Source organism: Symphalangus syndactylus, chromosome 2 (genome assembly GCF_028878055.3).
Source record: "Symphalangus syndactylus isolate Jambi chromosome 2, NHGRI_mSymSyn1-v2.1_pri, whole genome shotgun sequence".
Taxonomy (NCBI): Eukaryota; Metazoa; Chordata; class Mammalia; order Primates; family Hylobatidae; genus Symphalangus; species Symphalangus syndactylus.
The window spans coordinates 47790128-47808445 of record NC_072424.2 but is presented as its reverse complement, the minus strand read 5'-3'; the positions used below and the strand labels follow the sequence as shown (position 1 = coordinate 47808445).

The window sequence follows — 18318 nt, the reverse complement described above, 5'->3', positions numbered from 1 at the left end:
CTAGGAATACAGGCACATGCCACCACACTCAGCTGATTGTTTTTTTTTTCTTTTTTATAGAGACAGTGTCTCACTATGTTGCCTAGGCTAATCTTGAACCCCTGACCTTAAGTAATTCTCCTTCCTTGAACTCTGAAAATGCTGGGATTATAGGCATGAGCAATGGTGCCTGGCTTTGATTGACATTTACTATGAATTTAATTAGCTTGGTATGATGACGACTTTAAATTTTCCCTACTAGATAACATTGTAAATGGGGTTGGCACGCTCCTGCCTCAAACCTGAGATAGTGAAAGTTGTGAGTAATGGGGTCAGCTGGATGCCCTACTCCACTGATCCTTTTGATACAGGCAGCCGAATGGCTCCTCTGTGAGCAAATGTGGGCTCTGGTGAAAGTTGCGACTAGTGTCCCCAAATGCTTAATATCCTGATTGTACAAATCTGTATTAACAATTATAGCTGAAGAACAAAATAGGAACTATTTTCTATTTCACTGGGTATGCTGGCAACTCTTTGTGTGGTGTTCTCCAATTTGACCCTGTTTCAAGATGACTACATGGTGTTCCCTGGTGCCTTGACATCTTATTTTGTTTCTAGTAAGTAGTTAAAGCACATTATTATGTTCTGTGGACATATTTTCTCAATGTACTTCTTCCGATGTTTTGATCTGATCAAGAAATTTGACAACTTAAAACTCACTGAGAAAAATAGAATAAAATAAAACTCAAAGAGTTGTTTAGAAAAATGCCATTTCAATCTTAACACAAGATACCAAGAAAAATAAAAATGTGTTACTCACTGCAGCTGATTTCCTTTCCCCTTTAAGGAGTTTTCCAAGAATTTCATAACCATCAGTTGTTATATTTCCAGCTTCCTTGATGTCTTTTTCTATAATTTCATAGCAGTCAATGTAAATCTTAACACTTTTTGAGGTCACTACAATATGAACCTAAAAAGATAATTTGTTTCCATTATAAAATTTCTACACTAAAAAATTAGCTGACTCTGCATAGTTTAGATGAGATTTTTTTGAAGTTTTTTAAGCTATTCTCATCCTAAATCAAAAGTCTTACTCTAAAAGTCCAAGAACAGTTGGCAATGTTGATGAAATCATTTGCTAATAATATGAAATTAGACAAGCCACTTAACCTCTGGTCTCAGTTTCCTACAAACATATACACATGCGTAATTTCTTATTTTCCCACTACCTACTCTTACTGAGATGACCAGAGAGCATGTAGTAGATGAAATGACTTTGTAAGCTATAAAGAGCTACCCAAGTAGAGGTTAATAAATCATGTATATACTATTATATTCACTACAAAGAAATTTCCGATGTCTTCCACTAATTTTGCTAAATTCAACTTTCAGTTTGTTGTTCCCCAATCTCAGGCAGAAATAATCTGCATACCATATAGATATCTCATACAGGAAAGAACTAGCATATGTCTTCTATAGGGATTCAACTCTGGAAATCAATAGAATTCAGGATTCGATTTCCTTTTAAGGAAAGAAGTTTATATTGATTTATTTTTCATTTGCTACTGAAGACACACAGAATGTTAACAACTCTATTAGTATAGATAATTAATAAAATGTTTATATTTCAACAATGTAAAGAATGGTCCTGGGTAATCCTTGTCTTTATAGTTATGCTCAGAGTTTCTACTTATCACAGCACAAATACTCAAGTAAGCCCTTGATAATTACTTTGAAAAGTCTGGCAGCAAATTAAATTAAATGCTCTCAGTCAATAGGCATAAGAATAATTTCTAAAGTATTTTTAAACTAAATATTTTTCCCACATGGAATCACCACCAAAACATAAGTTTACTGCATCTGTGATAAATATAAATTACATATTGCTTTTATATAAAAGTAATACATAGCTTACTAAAAATAAATGCCCCCAGGACAATCAACTAATACTGAACTCAAGAAGAACACCATGCTAGGATACTTTTTAGCTAATAAGAACCAAAACTTTTTGGCTCATATATGAACAACCACAGATGCAAACATTGACAAGGCATGTGGAAAACCACAGTATCCAGAAAAATTATTTCAAAATTTTTAATTTGTGACAAAATTATTCCAGGAACACTTGTCATTGAATGCTAACCATAGAGAAACACATTCTAAAAGTACATTTTGCTATAATGTATTCAGTGTGTTTTACTGCAGTTTAAACAAATGCATAGTTACATTTCGGATTGGGCCCGTCATCTGTAGATCATTGTGCCAAGTATGTAGAGTAACCAATCTATTTCCTAAATGATGTGTTGTTGGTCCCAGACCAGTAGAAAAAAATAGGGACCCTCTTGTCACTCATCTCCCTTCCCAGACTCTGCCATTCTAGTTCTCTTTCTTATTATAAACGTCTCACATGAATCCATGTCATCTTTCAACAATAGAACGGAGACACCAAAAAAGCTTTTCAAGAGAATCCCCAGGAAGGGATAACTGCCTGTCATTCCTTAATTAAACTATTTTAGTTAATCCCTCTCCCCAAAGGTCCCTCTCCCTGTCACTGTCACTAATTTCCTGCTCTTGAAATATTGCTCATTCTCATCCCAAGTTTGAAAAACTTCAATTCAGGAACTGAAAAAATTCAATTCAGGAATTAGACGGAAAGTGAAGAAAGAGTGCTTGAATCCTTGGCTCAGTAAAAAATGTGAACAGCTGAGGGTGATTGAAGGTGGTACTTGAATTGATGAGATGAGAGTGGGCCAATGGGATGGGGGTATTTTATGCTTGTAATTTGCAAGATGCTGGATCTTAGATTAAACTGGTTCAACACATACACACACACACAATGGTAACTGTAGAGGTAATAGATATGTTAATTAGTTTGATTGTGGAGATCATTTCACAATGTATGTGTATATCAGAACACCTCATTATACAGCTGAAGTATATACAATTTTTCTATATGACATCTCAATAAAGCTGTTTAAAAAGAAAGAACGAGTTTAAGGAATGGAGGAGAAAAAAGAGCACAGTGGGAAAAAAGGAGAAACTAAAAGAAAGACAGGTTATTAAAATAAAAAATAAAGAAGAAGGTAGAGAATTTGGAAAGAAAAGACAGAGCTTGTGAGGAGAAAAAATAGGCATTATATAAAACCCAAGAATGCAAATGCCTTTCTGGGGAGGCAAATGGTATAAAGAAGAGAATGTCAAAAAAAAGTGTCTTGATTTACAATCATTAATATCACTACAGACCTCTAAAAAATACTGCCTTTTAAAATTTTCAGATAAAATGAAGCATTCCATGACAGTTGGAAATTTTAAAATAGCAGTTACCAAATGGTTATCAGTGGTTTAGCAGATGATCAGATTCTCAATATCTTCAGTGGTTATGAAAGGAAAAATAAAAATAGTCCTTTTTAGCAAGTTACTCAAATGTAAGTTTCACTGAGCCTCAAAAGTTCATAAGACCTTTGCCCGATTCAACATCTAAGATCAGATAAGGATCAGTTAAAGCCAATAACACTTGCTAAACTAGAACTTGCTTTTCTCATGAGGCATTTATTTTACTGCACTTCACTATGGAGGTCTGTAAACCTTTAAGTAGGTATACGATTGTACTCAGGGATTTCTGTTTTTCCTTTTTTTTGTTATCACTAATATGTACATTGAAGCTTCCTTGAGCTTGATGAGGAGAGTCCTTTACCATCCTTATCAAAAATCTGATTAACAAATAAGAACAACACTCTGGAAAGAAAGCAAGATTCCTCGGGAGCAGAAACAGTAAGAAATACTGCTAAATCTACTCAGGTAGAAGAAACTTCTTCAATTTTCACTTAAGAATCAGCTTGAACTGGAAACATCTGTCTTTTACGTATAAGGGCTAATCTTTCTACATGCCACACTGGAGAAATTTTAAAGCATCTGTGCAACAACTGGTATTCCTGTTAACATAATCCAATGGATGAAGAAATACTATTAAAAAGTCAATTCCTACACATGAAGGGGAACAACACACACTGCGGCCTATCAGATGGTGTCAGGTGAAAGGAAGGAGAGGATCAGAAAAAAATAACTAATGGATACTAGGCTTAATACCTGGGTGACAAAATAATCTGTATGATAAACCCCTGTTACACGTTTACCCATGTAGCAAACCTGCACATCTTGCACACATACCCCTGAACTTAAAATAGAAGTTTTTTTAAAAAGTCTATTCCTAACCTCCATTCTTAACCTAGATCGTTCTTTTTATTTCTAATGCTTCCAACTTCAGTATTTTCTAAGTAAGAAGTGCTTCTTGTCAACGAATTATCCTTTAGAAACCTGAAAAAAAATTTCTACTATCTGCTGGATGTTGACATACAGAAAATTGATTAAGATAATCAAGAATAGACAATCCCTAGAATGCATCTTAGAACTTTTAATAAGATTTTCTAGAGAATTGTGTTTTTAAAGAATAAGTGTGTTCACATAAAAATTAATCTCATAAACATTTATCTTAATTATTTTGGTAGATATCGATAACTTTTGGATTCATAAAAATAATTATTCTGCATTTCACTGGCATGTTTGTACTTTTCAATAAAAAGCAAGCAGAAGCAATATTATCAATTAAAATATAATCCACTAAAACCAAGCTTTTCAAACTAAATGACATAAAGATTCATAACAAAATGGTAAGCAGAAAAGTAGGTGGATAATATATACACTATATGATTCAAATTTTAAAAAGAAATAAGCATTAAAAATATATCAAAATGTTACTAGTTATCTCTTGATTAGTATATTGTTTTATTTTAAATATTATTTGAATTAACCAAATTCTCTAAAATAAGATTTTATTTTTAAAAGACATAGTTATAATTCTACCAATTTAACATGACATTTTAATAAATAATAAATTTGTTTTGTATTTTTTCTAGAAATAAGACTCAAATAATCTTATGTTTTTACCTTATGAAAACTTCCATAAAATAATGTCTTTACTTCTTCTTTGTCAAATGTAACAGTTTGCACCTCGCCTCTTGTATCCTTGTTAAAGAACGATAACGTCTTGCTAGAAGCTGTCATCAACATAAAAGTGTTATTAAATCATATGCATTGTATACTTTTTATTTAAAGTATTAGCAAATAAATCTTGTTGGAGAGATTTCTTTAAAAATATAATAATTCCAGTTATGATAAAATGCAATTAGGATATTTACTGATGTGTTATACTTGGAAAAGTTCAAACATGAAAGTATATATCAAATATGTATATAGTCTATATTCAGAAAGTTTTTTAAAAGAGAAAAGAAAAACATAATCAAAACTAAATATGCATGTGCCTTAAGATAAAAATTCTTACGATCTGCAATCACTCCAACTTGTGGTTTGTAGTCTCTGTCTGTGATTTGCCAAATTGCAAAAGGGTCACTGGGAGTTTCTGGGAGAAGTCTGAATAACAATATAATCGTGTATGAAGGAGGGAGTCCATTTGGGTGTAGGTCTCTGTTGGATAAAACAAAAGAAAGAAAAAGGAGAGGAAAGAAAAAAAGAAAAGAAGAAAGAAAGATTGATTGCTTTAACATCAAGAACAGATACTCTTTTAAATCTTTGCACCAGAATCTCATATGGGTGGTATTAGAGGCTATTTATAATAATCTGGCTCCTCTGACTTCTCCTTAGAAGGAGAAAAATTTAGGAAGCACATCAAAAGAAGAAGCACTAAAGATCAGTTATGTAAATTATAATCGATTATTTCTAATTTGATAAAGTCACAAAAGCCTGGGAAATTACAAAATAGTCTTTTATCCTACTGTTAATAACTAATTTTTCTAGACACAGAGTATTATAAAATTATATGATAATTTTAGAATGATAAACATTATGACTGTGGGTATCATTTAAAGAGAATGAATCTTACTAAATATACTTAATTTCCAATGTCAGCTGTATGAGATCATAAAATGGCTTAAGTTTTTAATTTCTCTCTCCCTCCCTATCAGTAATAGTTTTATTTCTCCCCTGAAATCAAATAAATCACGCCCAGAGCTCATACATTCCCAAAAACAAAATCCATTTTAAATGTGATGGCCATATACATGTGCAAACATTTGGTGATGATAAAAGAATGTGAATTAATTGAAAGGAAATGTTTCTTGGCTCTCAGCGGTAACACAAAACAAAAAACAAAAAATTGGTCCCATGTGTCCCTCCAGAGTTTAGTCAATCATTGTTCTGGGGGAATCTTTGAAGTGGAATTGATGGTTTTCTATCTGAGACCATTTAATAACACTTTCTCCCTGAAGGTAAGAAAAAGAACCAGATAATAAGCTCATAGAAAAGAAGCTATTCCTCTATGAATTTTGATAGAGGACACAGAGCTTTCATGTCCTAATACCACACCACTAATGCCATCTTGCTTTTAAAACATATGCTCTGGGTAAGCTGATATGATGTCTTTTATATGTTCAAGAACTATCTTTATAATATTCTATGTTAAAAATAATATTTTCTCCACATCAACTCATCTCTCACCTAGCCCATTTTTCTCCTTCCTTAATTACTGCTTGTGAAAAAATTATGTAATTGTATTTATGTTTCTTTCCTTTCAGTCAAAAGTTCGGATGCTTGAGAAAAAAATAGGCTGTCATAAGTTAAAATGCAGAAATCATATGTTGAGCTGACTGGAAGAGTTAAACCCTGGGTATTACGGTTCACTGACAAACCTAGAACTCCAAGCCAACATGGTAACCATTAAAGGAGTTAGAGACTTACACTGTGGTCACACTACAACAATACGATCTGTGCCTCTTAAAATAAATTAGCTTTGGTTTTAGTCTGAATTTTCCATCAGCTTTCTCAGAGCATTTCATATTTCAGACATCATTCCTGACCCTGCCCTGAGCTTACACCACCTTTATTTCTCATTGTTCTCTTCTTTCCATAAATTGGCAAACATATTTTTCAACATAAAAAGTTTTCATTTTAATGAATAAGAAATACAGATTTCAGTTATCATACTCAGGTGCAAACATTCATGAAGTAAAATAGCATCTACAGCTACACAACAGATTGCTAGAGCGTCAGCCAATAAAAACTAAATGCCAACTGTCTGATCACGGACAAGAAAAACTACCTTTCATTTTCTAGAGGTCTGAAACACTAAAAAGAATGCTCTCATTCTGCACTTATTCCATCCAGTATTCTGCACCACAGGGAGAGATGTTCAAAATATTAAGTTGCCTTCTTGTTTTAACAGCTTTTCTAGCCTTAAATTCAAAAGGGTCAGTAATCTGTTACCAGCATGAGCTTCTTGGATCTGGCAATAACGAGGCCTGAGTCTTAGTCTCCTGTGTGCAAACAACTATGTAACCTGGAAACAATTAACCCAACTGTATTTAAGAAAACCAATCAGGGTCATCCATAAGCAGTCTTCCGACAATTCTAAAGTTCCAGGATTCTGGGAAGTCAGCAAATATTCCAAGAACTTTTTGCAGGTCTTAAGAAAAGGAGAACCTCCTGTTGTCACACTTACGCTGTAGGCTGATTCACAAACGCATTCTTCTGAATCTTGTAAGCTGAGTAGCTGGGGAAAGACCCTGACTCCAAAGATACTCCTTGTACAGAAGCAAAATTCTTTTCTGTCAGATTGTATGCTTCAAGCATCTTAAAACCTTTACATCAGAAAAGAAAATATTAAAAGGAGTATATTTTAATTATTTTATTGCTTAAATCTGGAAATTAATTAGCCCAAAAGTATAAATGCTTACCTGGTGAGGTGTAGCCATCCAAATAAATGAGAGGACAACCTGCAACGTACAGCGTTCTTTAAGTATGATTCACCAACACAATGTACAAATTATATATGCACAGAAAGTAGCAATGGATGTATTTCAGGTAATAAATGACATTGTTCATTTATTAAAATAACTTCTCAATTTAATATTTTATACATTATTTCTTACGCATTTCCTATGTGTAGGAGAAATTATACTATTAACCAGTGTAACAAATATTTCCCTAACATTCTCTAATCCAATTGGACTTTTACAGTACTCTTAAAAACAATAAAATAGAATTAAAAGAGGAATTTTTCACATTTTTCAATAGATTTAAAGAACTTCCCTCCCAGGGAATTTTAGATTTCTGCAAAGGTAGGAGGAGCTTGTCCATCCCCAACCCTCTTCTCTGCCAAGTCTCCAAGCCTCACACTGGCTACCAAACACCATGTAACAGTAACAAGTGTGCAGTAGTTTTTGCTCTGGACCCCTCAGAGCTGAGGGTACCAGAGGGCTGCATCCAGGACTACTTGGAACAGAAGAGAAACCACTCCAGCCCCCTACTCACTTTCACCAGTGCAGCTCCACTCCGAACTTCAGCATAAATTTTCATAGTAAACCAACAAAGTTTGTTTACTCTAACCAGAGTTCTGTTTTTAAAATAATGTTAATGGAGGGGAATATTATATTTGTAAAGCATAGCCCTGTCCAGGATCACGGGTCTGGACTAGCCACAGACCTCTGATCAATTATGTAGGATAAATTGCCTCCTGGTAATTATGGAGGATTAATTGCCTCCATAACCTATACCCCAAGAATTGGTGTTAATCGATAGTGATAAGAATAAATTGACTTAAATAATCAATTTTTGGTTCTTCACTGTAGTTAAAAAGCTGAACTTGAGCATCTAAACCCAAACAAACAAATGGGAACCAACTGAATTTCTGAGGAATCGTTTTTTTTCATTGCTCTCTTGAAGCACGGATGTTGACAGAACAAATACCAACTGATTACTAACGGGGAAAACTTTCATCTCACAGAAACGCCCTATATATGCAATTTGAGGCTGAGATTAATTTAACCAAGTGTCATAGGCATTCAGGTGGTGGGAAAAGGATATATTAAAACACTTTATTTCCACACAAGGAAATTACATATTCAAGGCTAAAAATGGACTTCTGACAAGCACACATTTAGCATGATCGCAATAGGAACAGTGATTCATCAGGTTCTCAAGTGATTTCCCAGGATCTATTTATGCACAGACTTGATCCCACAAAGGATATAGAATTGTCTACTAAGTAATTATTTTTCAGAATAAGTGAGGTTATAGATCCATGTTGACTGTGACTTACTTGAAGTGGCAGTTTCACAAACAAATGTAATAAGATTGTCTTCGATCTTCTCAAAAGATTCAAAGTCGTCCACAATGAACACATGCCGTTCACTTGGTTTGCTGGCAATGTTGGCAAGCTCGTTGTAGTCAACATCAGCCACACCAACTACAAAGACGCTGAACCCTGCAAAGTAGCATTTACAGAATGAATCACGTATCTCTTTTTCTGTCCTTGTTGTTAGAACAATGCAAAATATTTCTTATCAGAAATGATGCTGTATTTTCTTAATGTATGCAGCAAGTCCTTTTATTTGACATGAACTCTCTTTAATAAATACATACTTTTTCCAGGTCTTTCTATTTTCTGGTTTAAAGAATTCATTTAATTTGATTCCCTAAGATAAAATCCCAACAATTCAAATAGGAAGATTTTAATAGCCAAAAGACTTCATGCGGTACACACTGCCTTCCACAGATCCACAGTCCTGATACACACGTAAGTTCTGCAGCCATTAATATTTTAAGCTTATGTGACTCAGAAGTCAAGAATGGGCTTATTTTAAAATCTGGGTTCTTGAAACTGATTTTCTCAGGAAACTCAGGCTCAAAGGCAGAAATCTGGCCATCTTGAAAATGGAATCTACAACTCTCACAGGCAACAGATGGGCTATGACAAATAAGCAAATTTAGGCTATGACAAATAAGCACATTTTTCACTCCGAAAGCTAAATTTGACATCGGGGAAAAAAAAAGCTATATAAGGAATTAGAAATATATTTAGATATAAATAAGGTAATGTGAGAAGCAAATATTTATAAGCCCAAACTTAAATCTACCAGGAGTCACAAACATGCAGAAACCTGTGTAAGGCGTACAACATAATGGCAATACATTTTATAAAAGATCAGCAAGAACAACCTCTATCGAAAAAAGACAGTACGACTTAGCACTAATCATAACTCATAATTTTAGCCAAAGAATCATGCATGTACAGATGACAAGTTCCATGTAATTAACTACTTTATAATTTACTACAACAAATTATGCATAAGATTCTCTCTAAAAATATATCCACCTTAGACCTTGCTTGGGACAGCAGGGGGTAGGGGGACTGTTAATGCTAGTACTGGAAAGATCTACTTTCACCTCTAATGATCTTGAATAACTAATCCAAAGAACAGTGTTACCAGGAGGCTCTCAGTATATTTGATTGGCAAGATCTATCCCAGAGATGACTCCCTAAGACCTCAATACTCCCTCTTTGCAACATATCTTTTAGCAATCATTAAGTCTGCATCTGCAAAGATGTGCTAAAGCTAAAGGCTTCCTTTTTTTCTCTCCTTGCACAGGAAGCAGTATCAAGATTCGTTTCTGCTATGGCAGGAAGCCTGCTCTAGCACCCTCTCATTATCATTGCTTTCTGTAGCCTTCCAGCCAGTATGGGAAAATGTGGTTTGCGCCTTGTCAATCCTGAACCATATCTTATACAAAGAATACCCCATGTAATTTTTGAGCAGTTGCAAACCATTCCATAATTAAATATAAACTAGCATTATGAAGGTATACAGTGCAGAGTGAAACAGAAACAGTAAAGTAACATCAGCAAATTTAGTCTTTTGCGATCATTTGTGAACATTTAAAAATGTTAAAATTGCAAGTGCAATCAAATTCATGTATGGCTTGCCTGACTGCTGGATGACCAAAGCCGCCTTCTTGACCTCATCCTGGGACCGACCGTCCGTGACCACAACCAACACCTTAGGGACATTCTTCCTCATGCCGCTCTCCCAAGTCAAGACTTTCTCCTTGATAAACGTGAGGGCCTTGCCTACAGAATGTGGCATGGAAAATTTTAGTGTCACCTCAGTGAAAACTACCCAAATGCCATTAGTCACGCCCAACTGATAAGAATCTGGACATTAGCATGAGATAATACACTCAGTTCTGCCACTACAAATGTTTGGAGAGTGAAGGTCTACATATACACGTACCTGTTCTTGTGTTTCCTCCTCTGTACCTAATATTCTGGAGGGCCCCAAGGGCTGGGGCCTTGTCATTGTACGTGTTCAGCTTGAACTCAGACTTGACCTCATCGCTGTATTGCACAAATGAAACCTGAAGGAAAATGTGGTTTGGCAGTGAGCATAAGTCATCTCATTTTATGTTTCAAACTTCAAATGATTCTCTACTGCAGAATAAAGCGGGGGGGTGTAAAAAGTATCTCAGACCTGATAGAATATTGTAAGCTCTTTATAGCTAATACTACAACACCTACTGCACTTGTCTCATTAAATTCTTTAATTTTCAATCTTCAATGAAATTGTCATAATTGACATGAATAATGAAAATATACTATATTCATATTGTGCCTTTCTCTAGGACATAGAAAGGGACGAATAAAGCTGGGGAGTGGTGAGATCCCAGGATTAGACATGAGAACATACCATCTCGAATCCAAATGTTGGTGAAACAGTTGACTCAGCCAACTGCTACTTCCCATTGACTATATCCGTTCTTTATGGCAATACAAAAATGTCACGTGTGTGATTATAATCATCCCTCATCACAAACTCATTGAAAATGGGATTTAGTGGAAAAAGTACAGACTTTGTACTCAGGAATCACTGGGTTCAAATCCTAGCTCTGGCGTTTAATAGCTATGTGACAATGGATTCTTTTATCAGTAAAATGAGGATAACTATACTTACCTTCTAGGATTGTTTTAAAGACTAATAATACTGTATACAAAGTAACTGGTACATAGACATTAATAAAATATGGTAGGTATTTTTTGTTAGAAATACAAATTCCTAAAAGGATGAAAAAAAGCTTGCTTGTTGAATTAATGTGGTTAAATTAAGAATATAACCACTTAAATTAAGAATATAACTAGGGTGAATTTTTACTTTCCTTGGGTTGGATCAATGTCCAGAGGATTATTTGAGGATTTGAAATTTAGTATACTACTATTCCATAAAAGAGGACAAGTTTTGTTGCTGAAATTGTTTGTGGTTTATTTCAAAATATCTTATTTTCATCATGCCACAATGATGATCAAACTGCCAAAATAAAGAAGAAAATTCACCAAAGAAATTTGAAAGAAAAGGAGGAGAGAATAGTTTTTTAAAAAGATAGTCTCTTGCTTTAAGGAGTCAATATTTAGATAGAAGATTAGATAGAAGAGAGTCACACAATTAATGACAATATGAAGTGATATTTGTTGTAATGCAGCAATATATACAAAATACTTCAAAAGCATGGAATGGGTAAAGCCATCATGGAACCTCACCAGAGGGGGTGAAATTTTAATTGGGTCTTTTAACTGTGTTAGGGTTACATGATGACTTATTCTTTGAGGCCCCTCATGGAAATATAAACTTCTCTAAGTACTTCAGTGTAACAAATATATTTGGAGTGATTTCAGAGCAAGATCATTGGTAGTTATCCTTTTAAAAAAACAGATGAAATACGCTTTAGCTCAACAATGGACATTCTTCTGGTCAAGGTAATTATCTGCAAAGTAATGATAGAGGCAGCAAGTTCCACACACCCACTCCAGTCACTGTTTATCACTGATTCTTCTAACTTCACAGGGCATGACAATCACAAAGAATTTAAGGCCGGGCGCGGTGGCTCACGCTTGTAATCCCAGCACTTTGGGAGGCCGAGGCGGGCGGATCACGAGGTCAGGAGATCGAGACCACGGTGAAACCCCGTCTCTACTAAAAAAATACAAAAAATTAGCCGGGCGCGGTGGCGGGCGCCTGTAGTCCCAGCTACTCGGAGAGGCTGAGGCAGGAGAATGGCGTGAACCCGGGAGGCGGAGCTTGCAGTGAGCCGAGATCGCGCCACTGCACTCTAGCCTGGGCGACAGAGCGAGACTCCGTCTCAAAAAAAAAAAAAAAAGAATTTAATATCCAGAACTTTGGATGAACTTCTATAGAAATGTGTCGTGGTTGGAAGTTTTAAGCAGGAAGTTAGAGTCCCTTAGAATCCCCTAAGTTCTCCAACAGGAATATCATCTAGCCAAAGATAAAAACTAAGGAAACATTTATTTTTCTATTTATTTATCATTTACACCCAATTCCCTCCCAAAAATACGTGAATAAAAGAAATAGCAAATAAGAGAAGGTCAAAACAGAGTTTATATTGAAAAGACTTTTTACTTAAAAAGAGAAGTTCAAAGGAAAGGCAAGACATCACAAATGAGTAGCTACTGGTGGAATGACACTCACCTGAATCCCAGCAGGACTGATTTCATCAAAGCCTCCCACAGTATTGAAGATGAATTTTACAACTTTGTTAAAATTATCATCCCCGATGCTCCAAGAGGCATCAGTCAAGAACACAATATCTGCCTTGGCCCCTTTGCATACTGCAAAAAAAGAAAGCAGAGGAAGCCCTAAATCTCATGAATTCTTTCATTTAAATGAAATCACATAATTGAAAATGCAGTATAACCCCTTGCTACGCAAAGTGTGGTTCTGCAGCAACAGCACTGCCTGGGGGCTTGTTAGAAATGCAGAATCTTGGGTCCTACCCCAGACTTCCTGAATCAGTACCAGCAGTAATAAGATGACTCACATGCACAATAAATTCAGGAAGCATTGGGGGGACCCTCAATACCTGCTCTGGAATTACTCCATTTGTTTAGATCCATTATGCAAAGATACAATCTTACCTAATGGAACTCTTCAAGTAGTTTTGAACAATAAATGAGAGGAGAAATCAAATAAAAAGTTTGGAGACTTGGAATATAATTATTAAAGATTAACTTTATGCAAATAAGTCCTTTTTTTTGAGACAGGGTCTTGCTCTGTCTTCAGGCTGGAGTGCAGTGGTGCGATGATCTCGGCTCACTGCAACCTCCGCCTCCCAGGTTCAAGTAATTCTCCTGCCTCAGCCTCCTGAGTAGCTGGGACTACAGGCACGTGCCACCATGCCCAGCTAATTTCTGTATTTTTAGTAGAGACGGGGTTTAACCATGTTGGCCAGGATGGTCTCGATCCACCTGTCTCGGCCTCCCAAAGTGCTGGGATTACAGGCGTGAGCCACCACACCCGGCCAAGTCCTTTGTAAAATTTAAATGAAGCCACTAGAATCATATGTAGGAAAGGAGAAGATTTTTATTCGAATATCTAGACTTGGAGGCTAAGAAAAATTCCAAAAACAATTAACAAAATTTTAGTTTATAAAAACTTAACATATAGAAGCATAACACCAAGAGTGAACCCTAATGTAAACTATGGACTTTGGGTGGTGATGATGTGTTAATGCAGGTTCATCGGTTGTAACAAATCTACCACTCAGACATGGGATGTTAATAGTGGAGGAGGCTGGGCATGTGTGGGGAAAGGCAGTCTGTCTGGGAGATGAAAAATCTCTGCATCATCCCTGCAATGTTGCTGTGAACCTAAAACTACTCTAGAAAATAAAGCCTATTTAAAAAGAAAAAACTTGTTTCTAAACCAAGATTATTTACTGAATTTCTTTCTATATCTGATTTAAAGGAACCCATTATTATTTTACCCTACAATAATACACTTTTAATTTTTAATTTTACTTATATAATAGGTTTAATAAAGTTGTAACGTTCTACATCCTTCTACGATAAAATAAAAATATATTTAAAATCTGAAATGCTTTCTATTAAATGCTGGAAACAGCATATGAGAAAAGAATAATCCAGTAGTTATTTAACTTAAATTTAATTTGACAAAGTGCTAAAGAATTGCCCTCAAATGCTGAGAGATCAACCTTAATAAATCAGTATGTCGTTCTACCAGTTCACTGCAAGTTACAATTATCTTTCAAATTTTGGTGAATGGAAAATTTTTAGCTTTGTATAATCCAGGGAACTTCTCAGGTTGGACGCCAGGAATTTTAAAGCCAACAGCCTCAGGGCTTACCTTGCAAATATAGCCAAAAGGGTTCACAGTGCTTACTGATGCCAGCGGCTAGCAGAAAGAAATGTCCACCATGTAACTATGGACCATGGAAGACCTAAATCTGTAAACTGAGGAAACAGACTTCCAAATGAAGATCTGGAATAATTCATGACTGATTTTATTCACACCAAAATGTGCCCAGAGATGGAGAGAAACAAATTACGGGTAATCTTTTCTTTCAGTCTGAAAACTCTTCAGCAGCAATAATAAATCAGAAATGTTCTATGTTAATCGCAAATAATGCACATGCGGCATAAATAAGAAGTCTGTAACTCCCTATCAGCTGAATGTATGGCCTACTTAGCTGTACTTACCATCCCGGGCTGGTGGAATGGTGGGAGGGGGAGGAGGTGTGGGTGGCTCTGTAGGGGCTTCTGTTGGTTTCACAGCTGGAATTTAAAAATAATAATTATAAAAATACACCATGTGTACATTTGATATCCCAGAAAGTAAATTTTAAGAGCAATTTAAATCCTGGATACCAAATCAAGTCATACAAAATGAGACACCATTGTCATTGGTACTGACATACTGGGGATTTTATTCCATCCAAATTTGGTGTCACTGGTAGTCATTCAACATCCACTACAGCTACAGAAATAAAGATCTAAAGGGAAAATGTAAGGCCTTCAGATAGGGTCAAATGAGTAAAAGTCACTAATATGAATTCACCTTCTCACTGTCAGCGAGAGCCATCTCTCCCTCCTTTAGCCCTTCCTCAAAGTAGCACCAACTCGATAACAGGAACAACTTGCGATTGCTACAGAAAAAGGTCCTGAACCAGCTTTAGATTCCACATTCAGGAACCTGCCATCATCCCATCATTATTGCTACCCCTGCGGAGAGGTACCTGCACAGGATTCACTTAAGTCTTCCTTACCTAGAGCATTCTATCCTAAAGCCTTATGAAGGCTTTCCAGATTCCTCAAAAACTTACTGGTATGTTCTTTAACAGAGACTCCTGGTCCCTCGAGATTTGGTGTCTGCACAAAAACAGTGACACCATAATCAGTGTCTGGTGAAAGGCCAGTGAAGCAGTGACTGGTTTCTGATCCACGCACTGTAATTTCTTGTCCCCTTGTTCCTGATTATGACAACAAAGGAAAATGCCAGTGTCACCACCAATTACATTTCAAGAAAATTTTATATATCATTGTTATAAACAAATGGCATCCTCTTTACTGAAATTTAAAATGTTTCCACTACATGCTCCAGATCTTTTTTTCTTTTTTACACACATACCATCTGCAGGGCTTAGTTTTAGCCTGTAGGAGGTGGCTGCCCGGTGAGGTGACCATTTGACACAGAATGTATCCCACCCAATCTGGTAGGTTTTCAGATCTGTTACATTTAAATATACTACAAAATAAAGAAAGAAACAGATTTACTTTGTAAATTAAGGCAAAAAGTGTACTTTTAATCATAACACAATTTTCAAACTTTCACTGTGGCTGAAAAAAAGTTCAAAATCGTATTACGTTTCCTTATAAGAAACATACATGAATCATATTTGAAAATGTGGTACTGCCAAAATAGACCCCGCTTTCTTTCACTGATTTTCAAGGAAAGGAAATTCCATATAGTCCCTCTCAAAACTAAGAATTTCAAAAACATCTCATGGAAAATAATGAAAACAATTTCTAAAAGGCTATCTGCTAAGTCGTTAAATAGTTATCAAAGCAATGGTGACATTAAAATATATCTATGGACTGAATCACTAATCATGATTCAATAATTAAGTCAAATTAAATCAACGGATTTAGGTAATATACATCTTAATATCTAATGTCAAGAAGAATCTAAGTAGCATCACAGATCTAATTTTACAGGTCATTCATGGATAAAATGACAATTTCTATAATTTTTATCTTTTAAAATTCAAAATATAATATTTTATGTGAAATACATAAATTTCTCATCATATACATTTTTATATATTCAATTATAATATTTCTGTATTTGAATAGGTATTTTGTCTAACCAGACACAAAATAGCCTGCCGACATAATGCTGTGGAAACATGTATATGTTCAGAAACAGGAAATTAAAACAGGCTGACCTGGTAATTTCTACCACACTTTTTCTTACAACCATGAAAATATCCATGACTCACATGTAGTGCCTTGATCTGTCAAGGGGACACTGAGTCCAGAATCATATTGAGCATAAACATTCACATCGTAGGTGGTGCTGGGATTGAGATTGTGTAAGGTATATGATGTCATTTCTCCAACAAAGGCTTCCATGGGCTCATTGGAACCTTTATTAACAACCACAAAAATACACAGAAACATGCCATCACTAGCATGAAATTTTGCTTAAAATTAAAGATCTTATAGTCAAAGGGTATTATGAACACCATTAATTCCATAGTCCTCATACACTTACTCACTGGGGCACATGCTACATTACATGGCAAATATGAAACTGTAAGCAGACACTGAATTCTTCACCCTCCTATTCTCAAAGCATAGCACAGTATTTGGAATATAGTAGGTATATAATCAACGTTTCTTTAGTGAATGAATTCTCAAGCTTCTTTCTCAAGCCCTATTTTGCCAACATAGTGTTTTGCATATAGCAGGTGTTCAATTGACACTTTTTCATTTATTGTAGAGATGATCTAAGAATTTCTATCTTGGACCTCCTTCCACATACTTTGGCTGCTAAAGTCCTTAGTTACTAACCCTACTTTCTTTTTTAAGTGCTCTTTCTATTTCTTACATAGGTTCAAATTTTACTTCCTTTATCTTGCCATCTCTCTTTCATGTTTTTCTAGTTCATACTCTTCCTGGATATATGGAAGATGCCCTAACAAATTTGCATTTTTCTTCCAGTTTCGCTAAGCATACAGACAGAATATTAAAACAAAAATAACGAATAATTTAATCAAGGTGACATTAATTTAGGTGAAATTTTCAGAGGGGATTTGAAAGCAAGGCTGTCATGAAAAAGCTGCATGGAATCTATGCCCAAAATAAAATAATACCTGGGCATAGTGGGAAAAATACAAAGGTATATTGATGGAATATGCATTATTTCATGATCATATAGGATGTCTGAAGACAGGCATCTTTGATTTGTGCAACTCTATGAACCAAGTCAAACTTTTTAATTATGACATTTAATAAGAATCTCATCTACACCTATAATAACAATGGTACTTTAGATGATTGGCTTAAAATGTTATTGCCAAAAACATTGCCTTTGGTGGGAGGAAACTTGGTGTGATACCTAAACTCTCAGGAGAACCCAATAGTGGGCGATGAAAGAGAAAATACCCTCATATGCAAATAACCCT

At 35.3% G+C, this 18318-nt stretch overlaps 1 protein-coding gene across 7 annotated transcripts in view; it reads right to left on the bottom strand.

Annotated features, from left to right (window-relative positions):
* The window catches only part of COL12A1 (collagen type XII alpha 1 chain), a 146915-nt gene that overhangs the window by 23343 nt on the left and 105254 nt on the right, over positions 1–18318 (bottom strand). For all 7 annotated transcript variants that reach the window (XM_063629700.1, XM_063629712.1, XM_063629716.1 and 4 more), the window contains 13 exons: positions 17131–17277; positions 16260–16376; positions 15955–16101; positions 15332–15406; positions 13305–13444; positions 11061–11184; positions 10754–10897; positions 9089–9253; positions 7725–7763; positions 7490–7628; positions 5318–5460; positions 4924–5033; positions 800–949 (listed from right to left, as the gene is read on the bottom strand). In XM_063629700.1, the coding sequence (XP_063485770.1) occupies positions 800–949; positions 4924–5033; positions 5318–5460; positions 7490–7628; positions 7725–7763; positions 9089–9253; positions 10754–10897; positions 11061–11184; positions 13305–13444; positions 15332–15406; positions 15955–16101; positions 16260–16376; positions 17131–17277 (1640 nt within the window). The remainder of the gene's footprint in view (positions 1–799; positions 950–4923; positions 5034–5317; positions 5461–7489; positions 7629–7724; positions 7764–9088; positions 9254–10753; positions 10898–11060; positions 11185–13304; positions 13445–15331; positions 15407–15954; positions 16102–16259; positions 16377–17130; positions 17278–18318) is intronic.